The sequence below is a fragment of the Hippichthys cyanospilos genome, chromosome 10 (assembly GCF_059441005.1).
Source record: "Hippichthys cyanospilos isolate Australia breed blue-spotted pipefish chromosome 10, RoL_Hcya_1.0, whole genome shotgun sequence".
NCBI classification, from domain to species: domain Eukaryota; kingdom Metazoa; phylum Chordata; class Actinopteri; order Syngnathiformes; family Syngnathidae; genus Hippichthys; species Hippichthys cyanospilos.
In genome coordinates, this window is record NC_142378.1 from 18,983,956 (window position 1) to 19,007,381 (window position 23,426).

Consider the following 23,426-nt stretch of genomic DNA (forward strand, 5'->3'; position numbering starts at 1 on the left):
CAAGAACTGAATGCATACTGGGGACTTAAATAAACTTCACACTTAACGAGGAAACACAAAACAGGTGAAGAGAGACTAAAGGGGAGGCTGTATGGATGACACGAGGAGGGCAGGTAAACAGGCAGGTGGACTAGATCAAACTAACAAGACACAGACCGGAAAGGCAGATGCAAGGGAAACAAACATGAACTTTAGAACATCTACAAAACCCACACAACCCAAAAAAACAACATCCCAAATAAACATTACACTTAGGTGCGATTGGGTGCATGAGCCTGACGCCCGTAGACAGCTGAGATAGGCACCAGCAAGCCAGCGACCCCAGTGAGGATGAGCCACTTATGAAAATGGAGGGATGGATGCTATCAAAGCAAAGACCTTCAGAAACGAAATGGTTAAGTAATCCTAATAGTTTGAAATAAGAGTGAAGAAATGTTTACCTTTATATTGTAGTATTGCACGGCTTTGGAATGCCAATGATTTGAAAGTAGGTGTATGGTTTCAATTGGTTTAGAAGTAAAACTGCAAAAAAATTGACAGTTTTTTGTTGTTGTCACATTTCTTGAAATAATTAAATAACTCCTTTATGACTTCCTTGGAGCCTGCTTCTTACATTCTACTGTAACTGTCAGATTTACGAGCGGACAGTCACTCCTAAGCAGTAGCCGGGATCAATGATTGGATGTATTAATTCTATCAGCTGCAATGGCCCAGTCAGAAGGGGGCTGTTTATGTCCCCTGCTGCCGAGCATCACGGCAACATAAGCTTTGATGGCCCACTAAATGCATTAATGATCCCAAGACAAGCATTACTCCATATTAAACCTGACTGAAAGCCAGCAGACATCATGCATATTGTATGCTTACTTTATTGCAAATACTGTAAGTAAGTGCCATCGACTTTTACCATAAGAAATCATTACCGGACCGAAAACTTGCTTCACTGCCTTTTGTTTCCTCCTTAATGACTTGTTGCTATGGGAATGCGGGATTACAGTCATATTCCCTTTTCAAATTGTCACACTACCCTTTTGAACAAAGGCTTTGATTGTGATGGGCTTTGGTGAGTCTCTTCCGTTGTCAGACGTTGTCCCGTCTCCTGTCTGATTAGTACTTGCAGCTGTCTGGTCTTGTCAGCGCTGCTGTGTTTACCGTGTCCAGTCCTGGCAGCCATCATGTCCTACTCACCTGTGCCTCAGTGTCTCATCTTCATCGGTCGCCTTCCTTGCCGCACTCCCGTTGGCTTACTGGTTACTCCCCTCCCTTGTCCATGTTGCTTTGGCTTGGTTTTGAGTGGACGTCAAGTCAAAAACGGTCTTTTCATTACGTTCTATGCAACCAAACAAACGCAGCATTCTGATTAATAATGTATTAGCAGAATACGAATTAAGCAGCAAACTTTTGCCACTTGCTGTCAACTGAAAACAACATTAAAGCTGCTCAGGAAATGACCAATCATGGCTGTAAAATGTGTTATTTTTCTGAAAGTATTGAAACATAACTTAGGCATTTATGCTATTAAAAAATAATAAAATTATCTCTTCTTTGTCAGTAGGGGGCTTTTTCCATTAATGCAATGCACTTATGGTATTTCAGCCAAACTATTCTTACAACATTTAAAGCTAACCAAGTGGTGGGAAAGCAACAACGGATGAGCACATATTCCAGCCATGTACACACTACATTACGTACTGTTAGCCCAGGGCTTTCTATCTCACCCTTCATTTAAAGCGGCGCGTGAGAGTTAAGAGCTTTAATTCAACTGACTGAAGGCTTAACTGAGCAAATGAGGCGGCTCAATGAAGGCATATGGAATTATAGATTTTCTGGAGGTCTGAAAGCAGCAGGTACTTGTGCGGCAAGTCAAGAGTTTGAGCTCCATACTTGCAACTTGACTAAGACTGGTCACTCATTTGAAAATGTACAAGAACATCAATGAGTCATCTCAGAGCGTATTAGCTTCATAATGAGTCCGTTTGATTTTATGTATTTATGTCAACACAAATATGACTGAACATGGCAGTGTGTAGTTTTACTCATATTCCTTTGTTTTGTTTTGTTTTCAAATTAACAATGCATATTTTTGTAATGGACCAATCTGTGTGACGTGCAGTAGCATCTCTTCATTTGGGGCCAAAGGGGCCTGGCCCCACTAGATGGGGCTAGTGGAGCACAGCAGGCTCCACTAACTGTCTTCTCTTCAGAGCGTAATAATCTATGAATAATATCCAAGATTATGACAACCGATGTTACCGAGGCAATTCCGTTGTAAACATTTTGGTTAATCCAGAAGCTTTGCCAAAGCCAAAAACTATTTCTGTAACTGCGACTCAAATAGGGTCTGCCCGAGAGCGTTTGTTGAAGTGACGAGCCACCAAAACCGTAGTGCGCATGAACAAGAACAAAGCAATCACAACCAGTCACATCAGTGAATACAACACCCGATATGACAAAGGTGATAAATAGATAAAAATGACAAAAGGTGACAAATACCGGTGACCTTAGCAACCGCAAAGAAATTGAATTTTCTTGTGTGAGAGGTTCCTTGTCAAGGCCCTATATAAGGGAGAGAGATGGAAATCTCATATTCCTCTTATGCATGGGATCATATCTAAATAAAATGCCAACATGGTTGTCTTTGTGTATTTGATAACAAACCCAAAAAATGAAAATTACAACAAACATAGAGGACACACAAGACACAGCAGCAATGGGTTTTACCTCCATTTTCCATGGAATTTTCAAGTCAAGCACCCCCCACCCTCAACCACCATGAGATAGTGTTTTATAAAGCTGTGTTACTTTAGGTTACTTAACTGTCCATAGGTGTGAGGGCAAACTGTTTATGTGCGCCAAACAATTGATTAGCAGCTTGTTCAGAGTGTTCCTTGCTTCTCACCCATTCAACTGGGAATTGGCTCCAGTTTTACAATAACCCAAGGACAGCACATCAGAAAATGAATGTCGGTTGCTTTTCAAACCTCAAATTTATCCTTATAGTCAGACTTTATGGTCAACTGAAAGCTACAGAAAGCAACTTTTACTTTATCCTTGTTTGCACTCAACAGCACAAACTAATTGGATTTAAAAAGAAATGAACTAAAAGCATGCGGTGACAATTTTAATGGAATGTTTACGCTTCACTAAATCTGATAGAATTCATATTTTCGTATGCATTTTTGTTGATGTCTATAATGTACAAGTTGTTAGATGTAACCAGGTTTAACCATGTTCCAATGTTTCCCACCCTAAACATTCCCAAAGTATTATTTTTCATTCATTGATGCATTATTAAGCATTCCTTGCTGATTCTGCACTCTCGCACAAATGAAAACAGCTTGAAGTTCGGTAATGACGACAGGAACGAGACGGGAGCAATTCGTAACTCCCCGCACTGCATGTTCAAGAGAAAATACACAGCAACCTTATCCATGTCTTTTAGTTTTTTTTTTGGTTCCAGAGCTGAGGAGGACACATTTTGCACCAAGTAAACGGCAACGCTTCATTCATTTGCAACAACCTTTTACTGTAGAAATGCTGAAATGCAGAGAGGGACATTTCGTCAGCACTGATGGACTGTCGGTCATTGATGGATGCCTGCTTTGCCGATGGCCCGACAAATGACTGGAATGCACCAAAAATCGGCAAATTCAAAATGTCGGTCGTGCAATTTCCTGACTCGCTTAGTCTGCCACGCCCCTTTGCTTACCTAAATATAATAAAACTGAGTTGTACAGTATGTTTATCTGCTATGTTGCTTCGTCTTTATAATACAAACTGTAGTCAGCCTGCAGTCATTGTGACCAAAGTAAGTTTACAGCAGCACCAAGCAGTGGGTTGTTTCAATCCACTGCTTAGGATTCACAGCTACAACACAGCTGACTTTACCGGAGACTTATTTGTAGTTGCTCCCTTTTTTACTTCTGGTTTCAAAACCCAAAACTCATCCTCTACACAATCTTGCCCACCAAAAGTTCAAAGTATTTTTTTAGAAATAATAGTGTAATGTGTGTAATTTTTCGCATGCGCCTGTGGGCGCTCTAGGGGCATTACGGTACGGCAGCACCTCCTGCTGACCATAGCGATGTGGCAACCTCCGGGGAAGTGCCACCCCACATTTAATATAATTTAATGATAACTAGACCTACAATTATGTTTAAAACATACATATTGACACTTTAAGTGTTAAGACATTTTTTTCTGTGTTATTTTGCTTTTTAATTATGTTGCAAAGACCTTACCAACAGACATAGTTTTACGGTTGGATGATGTTGTATGCATAGTGAACTATGTGAAGACGCTTATGTACTGTATAAGGCGCACCATCAGCTTTCAAAAAAATGTAGGGCTTTTAGGTGTGCCGTATAGTGCGAAAAATACGGTAGCTTCTTTACGTTTTTGTGGGAGGAACTGGGAGAAGAGCATGAAGTCCTATTGCTCCACACGAGGCCCGGCGGCTGTCGCATGGCAAAGTGCTGGCCCGTGTGTATGAGCTGCAGACGGAACTTCAAGTTTTTCTGACAAAGACGTCCGATTACTCAAAGCTGCTGCTAACAAGTGATGAATGGTGTGCAAATCTGTCATACCTGGCTGACATATTTCATCATCAGAATGAACTGAACACACAGATGCAAGGCCAAAATGAAATCCTGCTTACAAGCACTGATATAATGAATGGATTCCGTTTAAATGTGCAACCCTGGCAACAACATGTGCAACGTGGCAACCTTGAGATGTTCCTCCTCACAGAGAAACTGCATGATTGCAACACTGCTGCAATGTGTTAGCTGATTGGCACGCATTTGAAAACTCTCGAGAAGAAGTCATTTTATTTTTCTTCAGCCTTCACTGAGTGCCATGACTGGGTTAGGGACTTATTCAGCTCAGGATCCGTTGGCGGTAAGGACATGACTTTGAAGGAGCAAGAGTTACTCACTGAATTGAAACAAGATCATGGTGTAAAGCTGAACTTTGCTGATCTTCCCTTGGACATTATCAGTTATCTGTTGCGAAGGACTTCCTCACACAAAACTATTTTGACATAGCTCCCTTTTTTAAACCAAATCTGTGTGAGCTGAGCTTCTCAAACTTGACTGCGATTAAAACTAAACATAGAGAGACTAAGATCTGTTGAAGAAGAGCTTTGTGTGTGTTTTTCTACCATTCCTGTGAGAATATCCTTGTTCATTGAAACAGGCACAGGTTTCACACTGAGTATGAATACACTACATTTATAAACAATATTATTATCAATATGTATTATATGTCCTATGTTAGACTGTTGATGGAAGTGATGAAGGCAGACCTGGCACTGATGATAGAAGAGCCATTAACGTTTGGCTGACGGATGATTTCGGTTTGGGTAAACTTCCAAAAACTATGGACTGACGACAATGGAAGGAGGTCCTTGTATTGAAATGACTGTAAATGACAGACCCCGCCACCCCCCAAAAAAAAAAAAAAATCCCACCTCTGGAGGTCACCCCAGAGGTTAGTACATATTTAATTTGTGATTGCTTTTTTTTCTGGGTACTACTGTAATGTTTCCTCCCAAATTGCAAAACATTAGTGCCACAATGAGTCAAATTTTAGTGACCCCACCAGATGCAGCATTGGCCCAGTATTTCGCTAGTTAGGCCAATACCTCATTCTATGTCAATTGTATTTATTTATTTTTTCAAACAGCTATACCAGGGGTCACCAACGTTGCCCGCGGGCACTGGGTAGCCCCAGAGTATTACATGAGTAGACCTGTTCCACAAATAGTTTACAGGTGATAGGACATTGTGACATTTTCTATGAATTTCACTAACAAGCTTGCATATATGACATATACATTACATATTCACTTTACATATTTACTATAGCCATTCCTAGTTATTGTGAGCAATCAATAACATGATCAGGGTCTTCACATAAACTGGTAGCCCTGCTTATTACTCAGTACCAAAGTCGCAGCTCTCGATTTCAAAAAGGTTGGTGACCCAAGCTATACTTTAATCCATTATTTGGGTTGCGCATCTTAACAAACACAAAAATCATGTGAAGAGCAAGCAAGGAAATATAAATATAAATACTTTCTAGATACTGTACTGATATGGTTACTGTGATATGGTTTCACCTGTTTTCGTTCCACTTACACTCAAAGGTTCATTGTTGCCATTAGACATACCTAGTCGATTAGGACTTTGGGTCCAGATCCAAAACAGTTTTTTGCGCTTTTTTACAGCCGAGGCAAGGTTACCAATCACTACCAACTCAGAACCCCGCGCACATCACTTGTGCGGCCTGATGAAAAGCAGGTGGCCGGGCCGACAGTGAGAACCATCTGCAGGAGGTGATCAGTCGATGCGCAACCACACCGCAGCTTCGGCAGGAAGAGCTAAACACTGCACACCCACTTGAGAGTAGCTAACTAGTAATCGAAATTTAGCACCAACATTTTAAAACCTGAATATTCAAGGAGAACCGGAATGATCCCAGTTCCACTTGATTATTGATTCTCTGTGCAGAACCTTAGTGTTTCAATCAGACCACCTAGACTGAACTGAAGGTGGCCCTAAAAGATTCCAAGGATCAGAGATTCTTTGCTATTTTTTTGCGAGTCCCACATTCTGGCTTTGTGGAAGATGAGACAAACTGGACCCATCAGTAATGGCAGTTAAGGACTATCATGCGTTGCTCTCTAGCACATAAATAGGCCATTAACTGCTATGTTGGAGAGTGAACAGTAACTAGCTTTAGCGCGGCGCTGCCTCCCACATGCGGACGCCCCGCGGAGATGGCTGAGATCATAGCGCGGCAAAAGACTTGGGCTCCTCCGTCATGCGTCTGAACAAAAAGTCAACCGACTCCACCGAGGCGTCTTTTGTCCGTGTGACATTTCAAAAGGCAAATCCAGAGATTTCTCGTGGATGTGGTTCTTGTCTTAAGGATGTTTTTGCTCTGGTTCAGAGATGCTTCTGTCAGGCCGCAAGTGTTGATGTCACCAACGTGTCAGATGCTGTAATCATGCAGCTACCACAGTAAGCCCCTTGGCCTGGAATGAGCGAATCTTAGTAACTAAGCTCTGTGATGGGAAGAAGAACATATAGATCAGGAGGAAACTCAAAACCTCTCCCGTCACAAGCGTACCACCTTCACTGTTTTCCTACAAAGACGTAGTCGCCGCTAGTTATTATTTACGACGGGTACATTTATGGAATAATTTCAGTGAGGGAAGGTTACTCTCTTCCTCAAGGTGAAAATGGATACATTTAGCACTTAATGAATAAGGCCTGGGCCTCTCCCACATATATCAGCATGTTATTAAGACATTTTAAAATCCTATTATGGTGTTTCTCCTTGAACATGTCATGCTTTTATTGGACTGCCCTGTCTTTAAATCTGACCTTTTTCACAGTCCCGCTTGCTAACTTAGAAGATGACAATCTCATTTAGAAATAAATACATAAGAATAATAAATAAAAAAATACATGCAATAAGCAAATTGTGGCAAATGGCTTTAACGGGGATTATTGATTCAAAATTATAACTTGATGGCCTATGCATGTACGCTTGTAGTAGCAGGGTGGCAGCAAATGTCAATCTGTCTCCAGGCAGTCATTTAATTAACAGTTTTTAAATGTTTCAGTTACATGTCAACAATACACAGGCATAGTAATGGCTTGCCATTAAGAGAACGGACACGCTTGTGTTCTTGTTCTTGTTTCTCTCTGCTTGTAACAAGGTAAAATGATGTTTACACACAAAATGACATCAAAACATTAGCAGTGATATTGTTCATACAAATGTGCAATAGCTAAATTAGCCAAAAGTTTTCAATCTTCAAATATAACAGTTCAAGGAAATTAATTGGATAACTTGTGAATTGTCAAAAGTCAAGCGTTCTGCTCTGAAAGTGACACACAGACATTCAAGTAATGACATCACGGCTCAATTTACGAACATCATACGACTGAACTCCGAAAATTGGTGATTCGTGATTATTTGTTACCTGAGCCCTGCACAAAATCATCATGTGTCAAAAAGGTCGCCATCTGCGATGGATAAAAAACAGGTGGATTTTGGTACTTTAATTATATTCCACAAACTCAATATTAAACAGAGCGCCATGTTAAGACTAACGGGTGCATAAAGCACACATTGGAAAGAAAATGTGTCCTTTAGAAACCTCCAGTTTCTGTCATTCAAAAATGTTCTATCCTGATAAAACCCATGCTGATTTGTTTTCAGTCATCAAAAACATTTTTTCTGGGGGTTTCTCAGTTCACAATGTTATGCGAACGCCTTTCGATATTATAAAAATCAAGGAAAAAATAGATCTTGAACAACATGTGGTATCAACGCACGTGTGTGTACTTCTGCTCAAGCATACGAGAGCTTCTGTCACTTTTGGTGACCGCTGAAACTAAACTTATGTTGTGCTTGAACAACCAACAACAATAAAGCATGAGGGAGATGAACGTGAGAGAAACGGACAGTGTGACACAAAGGCCATGGCGACGGATGTGTCTAATCCAAGCAATGGCATTCTTATCAGGGTCCAGTGGATTAGAGTGAGGCTCCTCACCATAGAATCCTTCCCAGTCAGACAGACACTCTCTGGCGGCCCAAGGGCCTCCGATCGATAGGCTCGGATTGATCCGCCTCTTGCTCGTCCTGATGTGGGATTCACCTTTATTAGGGCTGTTTCTTCTCGTTCCCTCTCTATCTCCCCTTCAACCAAGACCGCCTTGCAGGCTCTCCAGGCAGCTTTGGTGGACAACACATAGTGTCGCTCTTTGATCTGTATTTAAAGAAGTTATTAACATGGATGACAGGATGTTACCGCTGATGGATTGAACCAACAGCCCTAACCTTGCCTTTGTTGTTTTGTTCCTTACAGATGACTCGACCCATCCAGGTGAAACCGGCGGACAGTGAGAGCCGTGGAGGTAACCGCATTTTTTTTTTTTTTTTTGTCACATGAATGCGTTTTCCCTGCTGTTTGTTTGCTCGGGTCAGATCGAGAGGTGGAGCTGTCAATGGTCTTGTAAATACACGTTTGTCAAATTCTAAAAACATCGCGTTTGTTGCAGTAATGCCAATCGCTATTGACGTACATATCCCATTGACGTGCGATGTTATTAGCATTTAGCTTACAAGAACACTGGATCATATTTGCAAATACATTCAAATATAGCTTGCAACTACTGTATGCCCGAATGGTCTTATATGTCTGAAAACACTTTAACGCTTTCACTCCTGTTGTGACAATGCATCCCACTGCTTTTCAAAAAATGGCATTGGGTATAGGAATGGTAGCAAGAAGATGAAATGGTATCCCAGCGGTTCATTACACACCTAACGATATATTTTAGTGGCATTTAGCAGCTTTTCCGTACACAACAAGCCAGTGCTGGGCCCGCTGTCAACAAGGTAACTTGTGTTATACAATTTCTAGTGAATCAACCATCTAGAACTGCGGCAGTATATTGATAATATGTGCTTTTTATGTGTGTTACTACAGATTACACTGATTACTATGTATTTTAGCGGTTTGGTGATCATTTTCATGTCTTTGTCATACTTATGTTATTATTATTATTATTATTATTGTTGTTATTATTATTGTTGTAAAAAGTGGGAATTTTTATTTTTCTAATTTTCAAGTATCCTAGACTTATGAACAAGTAATAATGTCATAAGTTTCATCTTATGTTTTCAAAAAAAAAGAGAAAAAAAAAGAATCGGTAGTGAAAGGGTTAAATTCATTTTGCTTGCAAATACATTCAAACATAGTTTCAAATATTTCCGAAGGTTCTGGTCAATACATCCGAATATACTTGTTTGCTAAATGCTAAAAACAAAGCATTTGTTGCCATAATTTCATGGGTTTTTATTTCCATACCCAACTGACACACTGTTTTTAACAATTATCTTACAAGCACTAGGTTCCAATGCATTTGCAAGTGTGTTTGAAGATAAGTACTGAAGTAGTTTTTTCCACCAAAATGTTATGTTCCAAGGAGCTTAGCATTTACTTTGTCTAGTTTTGCTGTTTCTCAGTATTTCATTAATCGTCATTTTTATTTCATTTGAAATTGAAGTTTTCTGTCGAAGACAACAATAGCAATATGTGTAATCATTTCATCGTGTGTTTTTTCAATTACAGGCTGTTGAGTAAAAGCCCTAGACATGATTTTTGGAAGTACGCTGATTTAAAAATGCCGGAGGTGAATATTGACACTTTGGCACTAGATTAGGATTGTTGGGCTTTGGTGGAGTTTTTCTGATTGACACTCCAGTTGTTGGCCCACTTTCCCCACCTGAAGCATCTCTGAGCTCATTCCTTTTATGTTTTCCCTCGGATCTAGTCTGCTCTCAATGTATACATTTTACTTAATCGGATTTCAAGACAGTTGTATTTTAACTGGATCCTAATCTACCAAATTGAAAACACACAAAAAAAGAAAAGAAATGCTGCAACATTCATATTTAACACCCACCCACATATAATCTGTCTTTGGCTGCTTGTTTCATACATTTATAAAAAGAACATGTAACACAGTTTTATTTGTAGCGCGTCAAACCCCACAGGTGTTCACTCGCAACGAGCTTGTAAGGCAATAAACAAATCTGTCTCCTTGCAACGATGGAAAGCAGGAATGGTGCTTCCTGTTGCCCAACCCACTCTTCCTGTTCCTTATGCCAAGTGCATTTTTATTGTTGTGTTGTGAATTAGATGGCGATTAAGCTCAATAATGAAGTTATGGCCATGCAAGGTGCCCAGTTAAAACCCTTGCACCTCTCAGAATGTGTGTGTGCATTCGAAACATGAGTGTAAACAGTACAGAGGGAGGGGAACTCTGAGGGGGGGGGGGGTGCGTACAGCTTGGCAAACAATCAATAAATTTGCAGGGTGCTCGCCAAGATCCTCATTACTCGGGCTTAATTCTGTCGCCTTTGATCGCTCCTGTTTTTTGGAGGAATGTATTTACTCCCAGGCGCGCGTATGTTAATGGGATGAGGGGGCGTCCTTCAAGAAGTGGAGAAACGTTCCTGTTTTGTTTTTGTTTTTTTCCCCCACTTTCATACATCTCTTGAGCAGAGGAGTCTGCTTTTGTTTTGAGGCTCAGAGAAAGAAAGTTATGGAAGTGAAAAAGAGAACTGCACAAGCAATGCCAAGTGCGTACAGCTGCTGCGCTGAATTCTGAGGATTTACCTAAAAACCTCTGCCAATTTAGTGCGAATTAGGATGGCAGGGCACTTGGCCACCTGTCAAGCAAGGCTTCAAAGGACAGGACAACCCAGTAGAGTTGCTGCAAAGGCCAATAAAGCTCACAGAGAAACTGCCTCCGTGGCTTCCTCGCTTCCTTACCTTCACTCACTGTGTAATAGGAGTGATTAGACAAGCCAAAGATTGATGTCCCCTATAGCTCCATCGATTTAGCCATTGTGCTGCTGTGTGTCCACATTAACAATGACACTCAGCTGCCTCTTAACTTGCTCGCGAGCGGCCACTTTGAGAGTTCCCAAGACGCGCCGGTCAGTCAGCGCGGTGTCCACTTACTGACCGGCCTGAAGACCCCACTGAGGAAAGGAGCGCCGGGGGCAGACCTGAGGGTTGCATATCATCTTGAATGAACAAGTCAGCGGCGTCGTTGGGACCATCTACTTCGACTTACCTTATTTCCAGTGGTAACAAGCCACATAACCGCAAAAAGAGCCAAAATCTTGGATTGAGCACTTTATGACTTTATAGAAAGATGCAGAGGGTCCAGTTGGTGAGCTCATCCATAAAAATGTGTGATTGGAAAACGTACAGCATTCAATTCAAAAGTTATAGTATTTCCAACAGTAATGATCTGTGGTCTGCCAAAATTGCATTCCTATGTATGTGGCCTTTCTTTCATAACAATTTCAAAGTGAATGCAAATGAGCTAAAGCCCGCCTTTGACACCGCAACATTGTAGAGCTAAAGTTCAACGTAAATGCTACAGTTTGAAAGCTCATCTCTAAAAAATGTTGGCAACAAAATTCTGTACAGAATTCAGTCTCTATTCGTCAATAAAGTGAATGAGTTTTTGAAGTGTTGCATGTGGCTTCTTTCAAATTTTGGATTATTTTCGTGGTTCAAAAATGAGCACATGTGTCTTTTGTTTTTTTTGGTATGTCATTTCCAAGAGGTTAAGGTGCAAGAAATGACCTGCAGAAACTGGATCCTTGAAGGATTTCATGTGTGTGATTTGACTCACTTGGCTTTCAGTTAGCAGCATTTTCTCACACAAAGGAAGTGCTGAATTAATTACCTTCCATGTGCACTTGAGAGAGAGACACTAGGGATAGAGGTAGTCTGGCCTGCTCTCTGGGCCACTCCTCTGCTCCAATAGGAGCAACCTATTCCTTAATGCACCACGTTATACTAATTATTGCCTTAATCTCATTAGAAGTGGAAAGTTGAGTGCACCTTCATTAGGGAAAACCTTTCCGCTGCGGTTTTTATCCCTGCTGGACTTTAGATCCTCCAAGATGTCTGAGAAGCCAGAGACCACCAAGGCCTAAATATTTCCCAGTTTACCTGGATGTGTTTAAAACAGAAACCACTTGTCGTCAGAGACAGAAGCAGCAATACGTGCTTTGGATAAAAGTGAAATTCTTCAGACAAAGTCCCCTTAATATTTCATCACCCCAAGGCATTCAATTCAAACAGAGCTGTTTTCATTCTGGGGGATCCCCCTGGCTTCCCCGTAATCTGACACCAAAAAACAAACTGGTGAACCGCATAGTGCCGCAAAGAAGCCTCAGAGTTTGCTGTCTCCGACAAAATCAAAGGGAAAACGTACGCTAGAGTAAATTCATCCAAACACTCTGTCAGCCCCTGCTGCTGCTTAACAAAGACACACTGTGAAATGAATATTAATGGCCAATCACCTACCTAATCTAGCAGAACAACAGACGTTTCACATTGAGCCGCCATAGTTGCATACATCTCCGCCGTCGGTGATGCGAACCATCGAGGGGTGCTGTTTTAGTGTGAGTGGGGTGAGGTGAAGTGGTGTGGTACAGCAAGGAGGTGGCAGGGACCTGGCCGACCCGTTTTCTCTTCACATGGACATGAGCTAGATTGATTTTCCATCACACGTGGTACTGACGACTGGCACTGACTGCTGCTGATATTTCAGTTTTGAAGGGCTGTTCTGAGCCTCGGAGGGCTCAGCGTCCTCACCCGGGAGAAATCAGCTTCAGCCGCTTTGATTTTCCCCGAAACACTTTGCTCTCCACCACCACTATCCCACATTGTCCTTGTGTCTAGACCTTTTGATTAGATTGTCTTGTTTTCACATCTTGTTTTAGCCCAGCAAATCTCTCTTATCTTGCAAATGACGATTGGATGAACTTGCTACCTCATGCATGTGCTGTCATACCCCCAGAAAGTTTGCGGATGATTTAATATCATACGTGTGTGTATATATATATATATATATATATATATATATATATATATATATATATATATATATATATATATATATATATATATATATATATATATATATATATATATAGATAGATAGATAGATAGATAGATAGATAGATAGATAGATAGATAGATAGACAGACAGACAGACAGACAGACAGACAGACAGACAGACAGACAGATAGATAGATAGATAGATAGATAGATAGATAGATAGATAGATAGATAGATAGATAGAGAGAGAGAGAGATGTATGGCAGCTTGGTGGAAGAGTTCTTAACATGTTGTAAGCCTCACAGTTCAGAGCACTGAGTTCAATTCTAGCACGCGCTGACCTTTTTGTGTGGCGTTTGCATGCTCTCTAGCTCGCGCTGACCTTTTTGTGTGGCGTTTGCATGCTCTCCCCGAGCCCGTGTGTGTTCCTTTCGGGCAATCCGGTTTCCTCCCACACTCCAAAAATATGTATGTTACGTGTATTGGAGACTACACTCAAAATTGCTGATTGTGATTGGGTGCGTGGATGTTTGTTTGTCCCTGTGTTCCCTGTATTTAGCTGACAACTATTTCAGGTGCTTTTGAACAGTGTTTGCTGGTCTCTGATTTCAAAGTTAGGTAAGTGTGTGATGAACACAATGAAATGTATTTGACCCCTGTCATACCAGCTCTCTGACTGAAACTATGACTACAATGTGGTCCACAATGAAAATGAGTTTGACAACCCTGGTACAGACAATTAGTATTGACTTTTGAAAACAACACATTTTTGAAAACAAACAAAAATCACCAAAATGTCTTACGAGATTTTGACCTGACGCCAGTCAAGCTCACCTCACAGCTCACATGTTCTAAACAAACACTTGTACAAAGTTGAAGGCCCACAACTATGTTCTAATCTGTTCTAATCTAATAAAAATCAACCTTAAGCATGTCTTTCTTATACAAGTAACAAGAAATATAAATAATTCATAAAAGTGTGCTGTTTTTTGTGTCGTTGTTTTGCATTGAGACAATATAGAAGTGTGATTGAGGCCAGACATTAGGTTTGGCAGCTAGTACAAATAACAAACTCCAAGGGCTCACATGAAATCCTGTTTTTGCGTACCGTATTTCTCTGAGTTTTTTTTCTCATTTTCAATCCCCATATTAGGGGGTCAATTTATAACCGCATAACTCAAAACAGGCTAATGTCTGCAAGTACTGTATATTTATTTTCCTATCTTACTCAATCTAATATCAAAGTTTAAGTCCATACTCAAGACAATGGTTTCCATCATCCATCTGGTGCACTGGGATCCCCAACCAAGCAGATATTTCGAATTGTAACTTGACCCTGATTTTGGCAATGAAAATGAGTCAATAAATAAGTCAACTCAAAAGAAAGTGCATCGTGGAAAAAGTGGATTAAATGACTTCAACCTCCTGGGACTGTTTGTGGGAGTTATCAGAATGTTCTGGTCTTGTTTGAGTATTGTTTCTGTGAGTATCAGAGGAGATTTGAACGAAGGAGCGGCTGCCTGCCTTAGCGTTGGGATTAGCTCAGCCTGATCCCAACAACCTCTGAACATGCGCCCTCTTATTTGGAATGTCTCCATTTGTGCCCAGCCAAGCACATTGCGACTGGTAATCTATAGTTTTCTTGTGTCCAAAGGGAGAATTACTGTTTCAGCGTTTTGCTTCTTGCCCCCACCTACCACTCCTCCTCGGATGATGTTTCAGCCACAATTTTATCCGCGATATTCTGCTTTCTGTCGTTCTCAGTCTCAAAAACAGTCTCTTCCTTTTGCCTTTCTACTCTTGCCAATCTGTTTTTATTTTGTCGTTGGTTCATTTTTTTTCTAGCTACCCCTCTCTCTCTTCACCGATGGGGAGATCGGTGGCCTTCCTGCCTGCTTCTTTAGAGCTTTGTCTCTCTCTAAGAAAGGAGAACACCACTGATGTTTAATACATGGAACAATCTGTTGTCTTTTATGCCAGATAAATTCATCATCAAAAAAAAAAAGAAAAGAAAGAAAGAGCGGAACAGCAGTTGAGCATGTAGCCCGGTACTTTTTCAATCTAGATGATCTTTGTTTTCAGCCTCCATGTGTCCGCTCTACATTTTGACTTATTGGAGCTTGCTCCGCTTCTCCGCTTCTCCGTCTTCCGTCACATCCCAGTGAACCTGAGAGCAAATAACAAAAAAAAAAGAAAAACTAAAAAAATATTTTAGCGTCGTTCAGTTTGAGTAAACACACAAACACAATACAAGGCTTCGGCTTGCTTTACAAAATTTAGACACAGGGACGCGCCTTGATTCTTATTCGCCACTGGGCATGCGCAAGATTCACATTATGTTTGCCTGTTTGCGTGGGCGGCTGAGTGGGTGGCAGGCCTGCCTGTATAATGCCTTTCTAATCCAGGCCACCTCAGTGGGCTGCGGCTCCGGCTGTGCTCAGCAAGCCTGGTGCAACACCAACGACAGTGAGCCTCAGATGACAGTGAACGTGCTCTTCCTCTTTCCTCCCTCAACAATCCTTTGGCTCAAAACTTGATCATTTTTAATTAAATATGTGCGAGATGGATTAGAGGGCTAACTAAGATTCTTGTCTGAATTCAGCAGTGTTGGGCAAGTTACTTCAAAACTGGGATGCATTAATTATTACTTATTACTGTCATTTCAAGGTCATTCGTTTACTTTGTACATTACAATTTTATATTACCTTTGTATAACGCTCATGAAAATAAGTGGAAATATAAATTATCCATTCACAATGTAACGCATTAAACTCGTTACACATCCAGTAGAAGGTTGGCTTTAACCTAAAAAAAGTACAAATCATTTCATCTTTATTGTATTGTAAACCTTTAAAGGCATGATACAAAATGTTTTTTTTAAATCCCTTTATTACTTAACTTCACGGCACAGTGATGCATTGTTTATGCTTTAGGCAGAAACAGTTAGTGCATTCTACAATTATAATGATAATAGTTGATTTTCAAATTCAAGTTCAGTGAGCTAAGTTAGGGAGAGATGTTTCAAAAATACATGAATTCTGTGGGGCTAACGTGAGCAGCTTGGCTCCGTCATCGTTAGTGTGTTTAATGTACCATTTAACGTTAGTTTTTGTGTGCTTCATCTTGATACACATTGACCAGAACTACTTATAGACTATTATTAACAGCGATTGTACAGAGAAAATTAGTGTTATCTTACCTTGTCATTTTTGCTAGTTGTGACTAGCTAACTAACTAACTGACAAGGTTTCGAAATGATGGTGAATCCACTGTGGAAAGAGGCAGCAAATCTTCTACGTAAGACATACTCCACCACGAGTCTAACCTTTGAGGTTGAAGAGGCATCCCTGAGCGAGAGAACGATCATTTTGAAGTCCACCAAGTGTCATGTCGGTGCAGCATTTTGGCGACGGATGTAAAAAGGTGGATCGAAAATGCAGGGAGGCAGGATTAGATGGTCTCAATAAAACAATGTATTACTCGCAGAAGCTGGGCGAAACATGAAACACTCTAGAGTCTAGAGCTACACTCGAGCTGGAACACGCTCATGACAGGTGACACAAATTACACTAACGACAGACGCCAGGGAAAAACAACACGAACCCAAAAGCAAAATAAGTCCAACTCCACAAAATAAAGCCACAACAAGAAAAACCCAGTATAATAAATTGACTTTTATTATAGTTCTTATAAATATTATAGTTAATTATAGTTATGATAAGATCAGGTTATTTTAGGCTAGCAGAGAAGGCCTTGCTGGCCCTGACTGGTCCTCCACTGCTCCAAACACTGGAATTCTGATCCCCTTCAATCCCAATTGTACAGCACATCATTAATGGCATTAATTTTATTTTATATTCAGTCTGTGTTCAAACAGCAATTCAGTCGATGTCTTACCCAACATTTGAGGGAAAAGGTGACTCAAGTTCAATGTCAGCTCACAAGACATTTTTTTGACGCCTTGAAATAAAGACAGCGATTCAACATATGAAAACGTTGATGAAGCCGAGCTCAATAGTACAAGCAGTTCTTTTAGTGTGCTTCTAGTGACAGTTTTCAAACAATCCTCTGCAGACTCAAGAATCATTGTGTTCCATCCCTTAGACACTTGAGGACATCTGACCCAACATCTCAGATGATGATGAAAGGTAGCTGAAGTTCAACATCAGGTTGCTAGGTAATAGACTTTGCGGTGCTCGAAATAGCTTCAAACTTAATTTTCTAATCACAAAACAGAGAAACCTAATGATTTCACATGGATTATAGTCAAGGATGGATGGATGGATGGATGGATGGATGGATGGATGGATGGATGGATGGATGGATGGATGGATGGATGGATGGGTGGACAGATGGATGGACAGAAGATCAAACCTATGTTTAGTAAACAGCGATAGGTGTTCAAGAAAAACTCTGCTTTCTCACCAAAAAGTAGAGAAAATATAAATTTATAAAAAGTAATAATCTTTTAAGGTTTAAAAAAAAAACATCCCGTATGTGTGCACCAGGCCCGTTGGGGTGTTATTTTTGATTCATGGGGTACCAAAATGTTCTATTTAAATATTGCATTTAATGACATAAACACTGTTGAATGTAGCTCTCCGTTTTGCAGGCTAGACAGAAATAACAAGTGTTTTTTCTTCACTTGCTCTTTTCCACTCATTTTTGTCTGTCCATTGCCTTCTTTTCCCTCCCCTCTTTCTATCTTGCACTCAGCCTTTGATCCTTTTTCCTTGGCATCAATCAATGCAGACAACTGTGAGGCAAAAGGTAAAGCAAAACAGGCAATTCTCATATTAGCTCAAATGCAGACATGTGGTCAGTATCCCTCGGTCACTTTATGTCAAGATGTTGTAACACAAACAAGTTTTTTTTTTTAATGTTAAGCACATTCAATTCATTGACTCCCAAACTCATTTGGCTTGTAAACAAAAGCACATTTACCATTTTACGTTCTTATTTACCACTTTGGCTTAAAAGTAAATTGCACTTTACAACTGTAGCTGAAGCCCTGGAGGTAGTGAAAAACTTTAAGCTATAAGAGCAGTCATTTGAGTTAAAGTTGCAGGTCTTTCATGTGTTTTGTGGAGAGGGGTGGGGGCTGCAGCAGCCTGGTACAGGTGAAGTACTGTAGATGTAAAATCAGGAGAGTAGCAGACGGAGCATCTGAGATGATGAAATCTTTTCAGCAGGGATATGCGTTGCCCCCTAGGCTAAGATTGTGCTGAAGCTATCAGAGTTATGCAGAGTCAGTGGAAGGAGTCACGCACAATACGCTAATACACCGGCAAGGTGGAGATCAATTAGCCTTATCTAACAAACTACTAATGATAATGCCAATGCCAAACCTGCTGACAACGGCCAAGAACAACAAGAGAAAGCAGAGTGATGATGTCATGGGTTTAGGCCCATTATTCTGTACTTTTTTGTGTATTGTCTTTCTTGAGCAAATGCAAAGAAAGAGCTAAACTAGAAGAAAGTCTTTTCAATGATGCTGGCTTGATTTCCAAGTTTGGGACACAATGAAAAGTGAATTCATCTATAGAAGGCCGCATGATGTACAGTGGAACTTCTACTTACGAACGCCTTTTAATTTGAAAAAATCAGGTTACGAAACGCCTTAGTTAAAAAATATCGTCGCTGCTAACAATAAAAAATTCAAGATATGAAAGGTGAAATTCTTGGCATAAAATATGAGCCACCGATGTTCGCTCCAATAAGACTTTAATGTAATAGGTTAGTACAATCTGTGATGTCTTACTATATTTGTTAGTTTGTGAAACATTTTTTATAATTTATTAATATGCTGGCTTGCCCACAAGTAAGACTATAGTTTTTTTGCTTTGATGTAAACTGTGGTCTTCCACGATTCATCTTTACGCGCTTCATCCACACTTCCCACCAAGAATTTACACCGTGGAGCTATCCATCCGACACCCAGAACTGGTTGCCAGCCAATTGCATGGCACACAGAGACGAACAATCATTCATACACTCAATCACACCTAAGGACAGTTTTGTATGTCTAATACACCTGCGATGCATACTAACAAACATAAAATTGACATTAGCTACGTCTACCGTTGTGCATATTCACATAAAAGCACATATGTAACATGTAACATACCACTTTGGTCTGTCGCATCTGACCTTTATGCTGTTAGGACGTCGTTAGCACTTTAGCGAGTGGACTGAATGACATCACACAGGAAGCACTTCACATGACCACAAACTAAACTTAAATAAGCTTACGTGCTCAAAATAATACTAAAAATATTGCTCCTGTAAATGATTCCTGGAGCACTGGAAATGTAACTGTAAATGAAATGAACAAAAACAACGTAAACGAACTAAAAAGGTCGCTCTCGTTCTGGACTCATCACCAACACACCAGTACCATCTCAAGGCAAACAAAAGTGAACTGCATTCATTTTGTCAACTGCTATAATTAGTACCGGTATGATTAATTTAAAGGGTTCAGGAATGTTTTTCTTTTAAGTATTCTTTATGTGATATATTTGTATTATTTTGCAGTAATGTAATTCTTATATTTGTTACCGTTTTTGATGCATTCTTTTTAAATAAAATTATTAATAGTATTCATGTAAAGGGTTGTTTACATTTAAAAAGCATCTCTTCGCATGAAAGATTCACGTTATGATATTAGCTCCGCAACAAATTAATTTTGTAAGTAGAGGCACCATGAAATCACACACAACATCTGTGAGCCAAAACATATTTTTTGACTGAGGGCGTGGCTGACAGGCCCCACACTCAGCAGCCATTCAGTAAAAGCAATACATATTCCCCAAATTCTTGATTGGCACCACCCTAATGCTAGTTATCATTTTACTTTAAGCAACATGTTGTTATCACAAAACGCTCAAAAAGTCTCAGGTGACGTTGTAATGAAGTTAGCTGCATTGTTCGAACCAAAGGCGCTCAAATTGTTTTACTACAGGGGAGGGGTGATTTGTGCCAGACTCCAAAGTCTGTCTCGCAGTGCCATTTTAGCCCAAAACGAATCGAGAACATTTACATCCATCCAATTTCTGAAGTCGCTCACCCTCACTAGGGTTGCTGGCTTGCTGGTGCCTATCCCCGCTGTCTATAGCCAATAGGCGGGGGACACCCTTAACTGGTTGCCAGTCAATTGCAGGGCCCAAAGGGACGAACATCTGTTCACGGACACAATCACACCTAGGACAATTTAATGTGTCCAATACACCTGCCAGGCATGTTTTTGGAGTGTGGGATGAAGCTGGTGTACCCAGAGAGAACCCACGCTGCTCCACACAGGAAGGCCGGAGCTATTAGATCAAGTCTAATCTATTTACAAACAAAACAAATCCCTCAATTTCCTTCACAGGGTCTTTCTCTTTTAACTGATGAAATAAGAAATCAGCAAATGAAATAGTGACACAGTGAGTAGTGAGTATCTAAGTTGTAAACAAAAGACTGGTTGCATTAAAAAAAAAAAAAAGGATTATGCAACAAGGTGTGAAAATACACTCCTAAGCCCTACCAAAAAGCGTTCAATGAAGCGTTTCAACTGTAGTGAACAGTACTACTTTAGGACTTGAGGAATGGAACATGCAATATTCACACGTAGATGTAAGCAACAGAGGGTGTCACGTAATAAAACCTGTTAAAAAGTTACTTTTTCAATTTTTCATTATTTATTTTTATTTTGCAATCAATGATTTCATGATGCCCAAACGTTGCTGTTACGTGAACGCTTAATGGAGCGTAATGGAGTAACCTCGACCTGGTTTAGCAACATCTACCCTAGTACACAGAAAGGAACGGTCAATAATAGTTTTTAGTTTTCAAGCTGCCGGGATGTAACTCCATTTTAAAAGGCGCCTTGGCGCAAGAGCACAAGCAGGCAACAACGGAGCGGGCACGCGGGCAGATAGGGCCGGAGATGGAGGTGCTTGAAGGAAGCGAGGCGAGGACGGGCGGCAAGGTTATCCAGTCAGCCGCTGCCTCTCAGCCCCTGTGCTGTCACCCTTAATAACACCCTCTCCCTTATCACCCCTACAATCACCTTGAGAAACAAACTCCTCCTTCAAAGAAGATGGCTGGATGAGACGATGGTCCGTGCGGGCCGGCTCGTCCCGTTCTTTTCATTACGGCCGTCCCAACTCTTTGGGGACAAACAGAGTGCGGATCAATTTGGGGCTCAATTCTGGTCGCTTTATCATTTTGTTTTGTTTTTTTCTGGCCCTCTTGTTCTCTGCGAACCCCTTAAACAAGGCAAAGACTGAATTGATGTGCAGCGGTTGTGACAACAATGGATGCCACTATTCCGCACCGTGCATCGCAGTGCACTTTTGTAAAATGGTTTCGAAAAACAACTGCTGATGGAAGAGCCCAATTTCTGTCAACCTATCTGTCCACCTAACTGTCTGCCCATCTATTTGTGGATCAGTTCTTTTTGTCTGTCCGTCTGTCTCTCCAGATATCCAAGCATAATTGTGATCTAGTGAAAAACAATTAGAATCGGAAAAGGTTTTGATTTAAAAGAAACGAGTGCAGTGTTTCTTTGAGGATTTTTTTATTCAGCAGCGGGGTCAGACATTCTGGAGAACTAGCGATTCAAACAAATGACACTAAATAGGTTATATGTGGAGTATTTATGATTGCACAACAATTTAAATGTGAATCTAAATGTTTCCCGTTAAAAGAGGTCACAAAATATATTTGTTACTTTCCATTCAAATGCATTTTCCATTCCATGCATTTTTATGCTCGCATTGTCTGATTATTTTGTGATTAAATCTAAAATAAAAAAAAAAAAAACCTGTTCCTGACCAAAGCTAAATCGATTAATGTAACCAAGATTTTGACTCTTTATCATGTGGTGTGTGATATGTGTGTAGATTTTGTCATGTCCACTGTTTGTGCCTATACGACATTGCAAATGTAGCTGTCTTATTTTTAGGAATAGATATGAATTAACTGTGTTACAAATTTGCTGTTCAAAGCTGATGGCTCTCAGTCAGACATGGGACTCGTCAGTATAGTCAGACTTCAGTGGAAAGTCTACAGTACACCGAAGCACTTATTTTGGTTATTTCCCAGTTCTGCATTTCACATTAGCAATTAGCATGCATAGCAATCCCTTGTTTGCATTTACTGGAAAGAGCTACTTTATTTTTCACTACAAAAGAGAGGATCAGCACAACGCAGCTTGTTTGCTGCTCCAGCGCACAGCCTTACATACTGTCTAACATGTGCGCCTCTAAAAAACCTCGCTCCAGCCTTCCTGTGTGGAGTTTGCATGTTCTCCCCAAGCTTGCGTGGGTTCTCTCCGGGCACTTCCTCCCACGCTCCCAGACTGCGACCCTTGTGAGGATATACGGCTCAAGGAAATGGATGGATGGTTTATTTGCACATATACTTGTATAGTGATTCATAGGTTATATATAATGTATATAATGTTTATCAGAAAGCTCATTTTTGCCTCATTTAACTATCTTTGCCATGCTCAAAACTGACAGAGGTGCACTGGTAACCTGACCTCAAAAAGGTCTTTCAACAACTGCTCAAGCATAACATGAAAAAACTGGCAAGTTAAAAAAAAAAAAAAAAAAATCTGATTTAATAGATACAACATCTTACTGTAATTACTACAATTGTAATTAAATTATGCGACAGTACCAGTAAAATACTGCAAATATCCAAGACTGTTATTAAATTGAACATATGCTCTAGTATGTCGCAGAATGATTTGTCACATATGTCTCAATTGTGTCATGTAAATGTTATGAGTGACAACACTGAAAAGCAAGCAAAACATTGTGTTATTTTATATAGTATAATTTAAAGACAAAGATCAGAGAAACAGAGTCCCTAACTTAACAACAAGCATCAGTTTGGCAGATCTTGAAACATTTTTTCAAAAAAATGAGGCTTTATACTGTTTGTTGCCAGTCCTAGGTGAACGTTGTCAAACTAAGGATAA

The 23,426-nt window shown here is 40.3% G+C and overlaps 1 protein-coding gene across 4 annotated transcripts in view; it reads left to right on the forward strand.

Annotated features, from left to right (window-relative positions):
- celf5a (cugbp, Elav-like family member 5a) overlaps positions 1 to 23,426 on the forward strand; it is a 351,120-nt gene that overhangs the window by 183,225 nt on the left and 144,469 nt on the right. For all 4 annotated transcript variants that reach the window (XM_088426234.1, XM_088426235.1, XM_088426236.1 and 1 more), the window contains exon 3: positions 8,888 to 8,936. In XM_088426234.1, the coding sequence (XP_088282360.1) occupies positions 8,888 to 8,936 (49 nt within the window). The remainder of the gene's footprint in view (positions 1 to 8,887; positions 8,937 to 23,426) is intronic.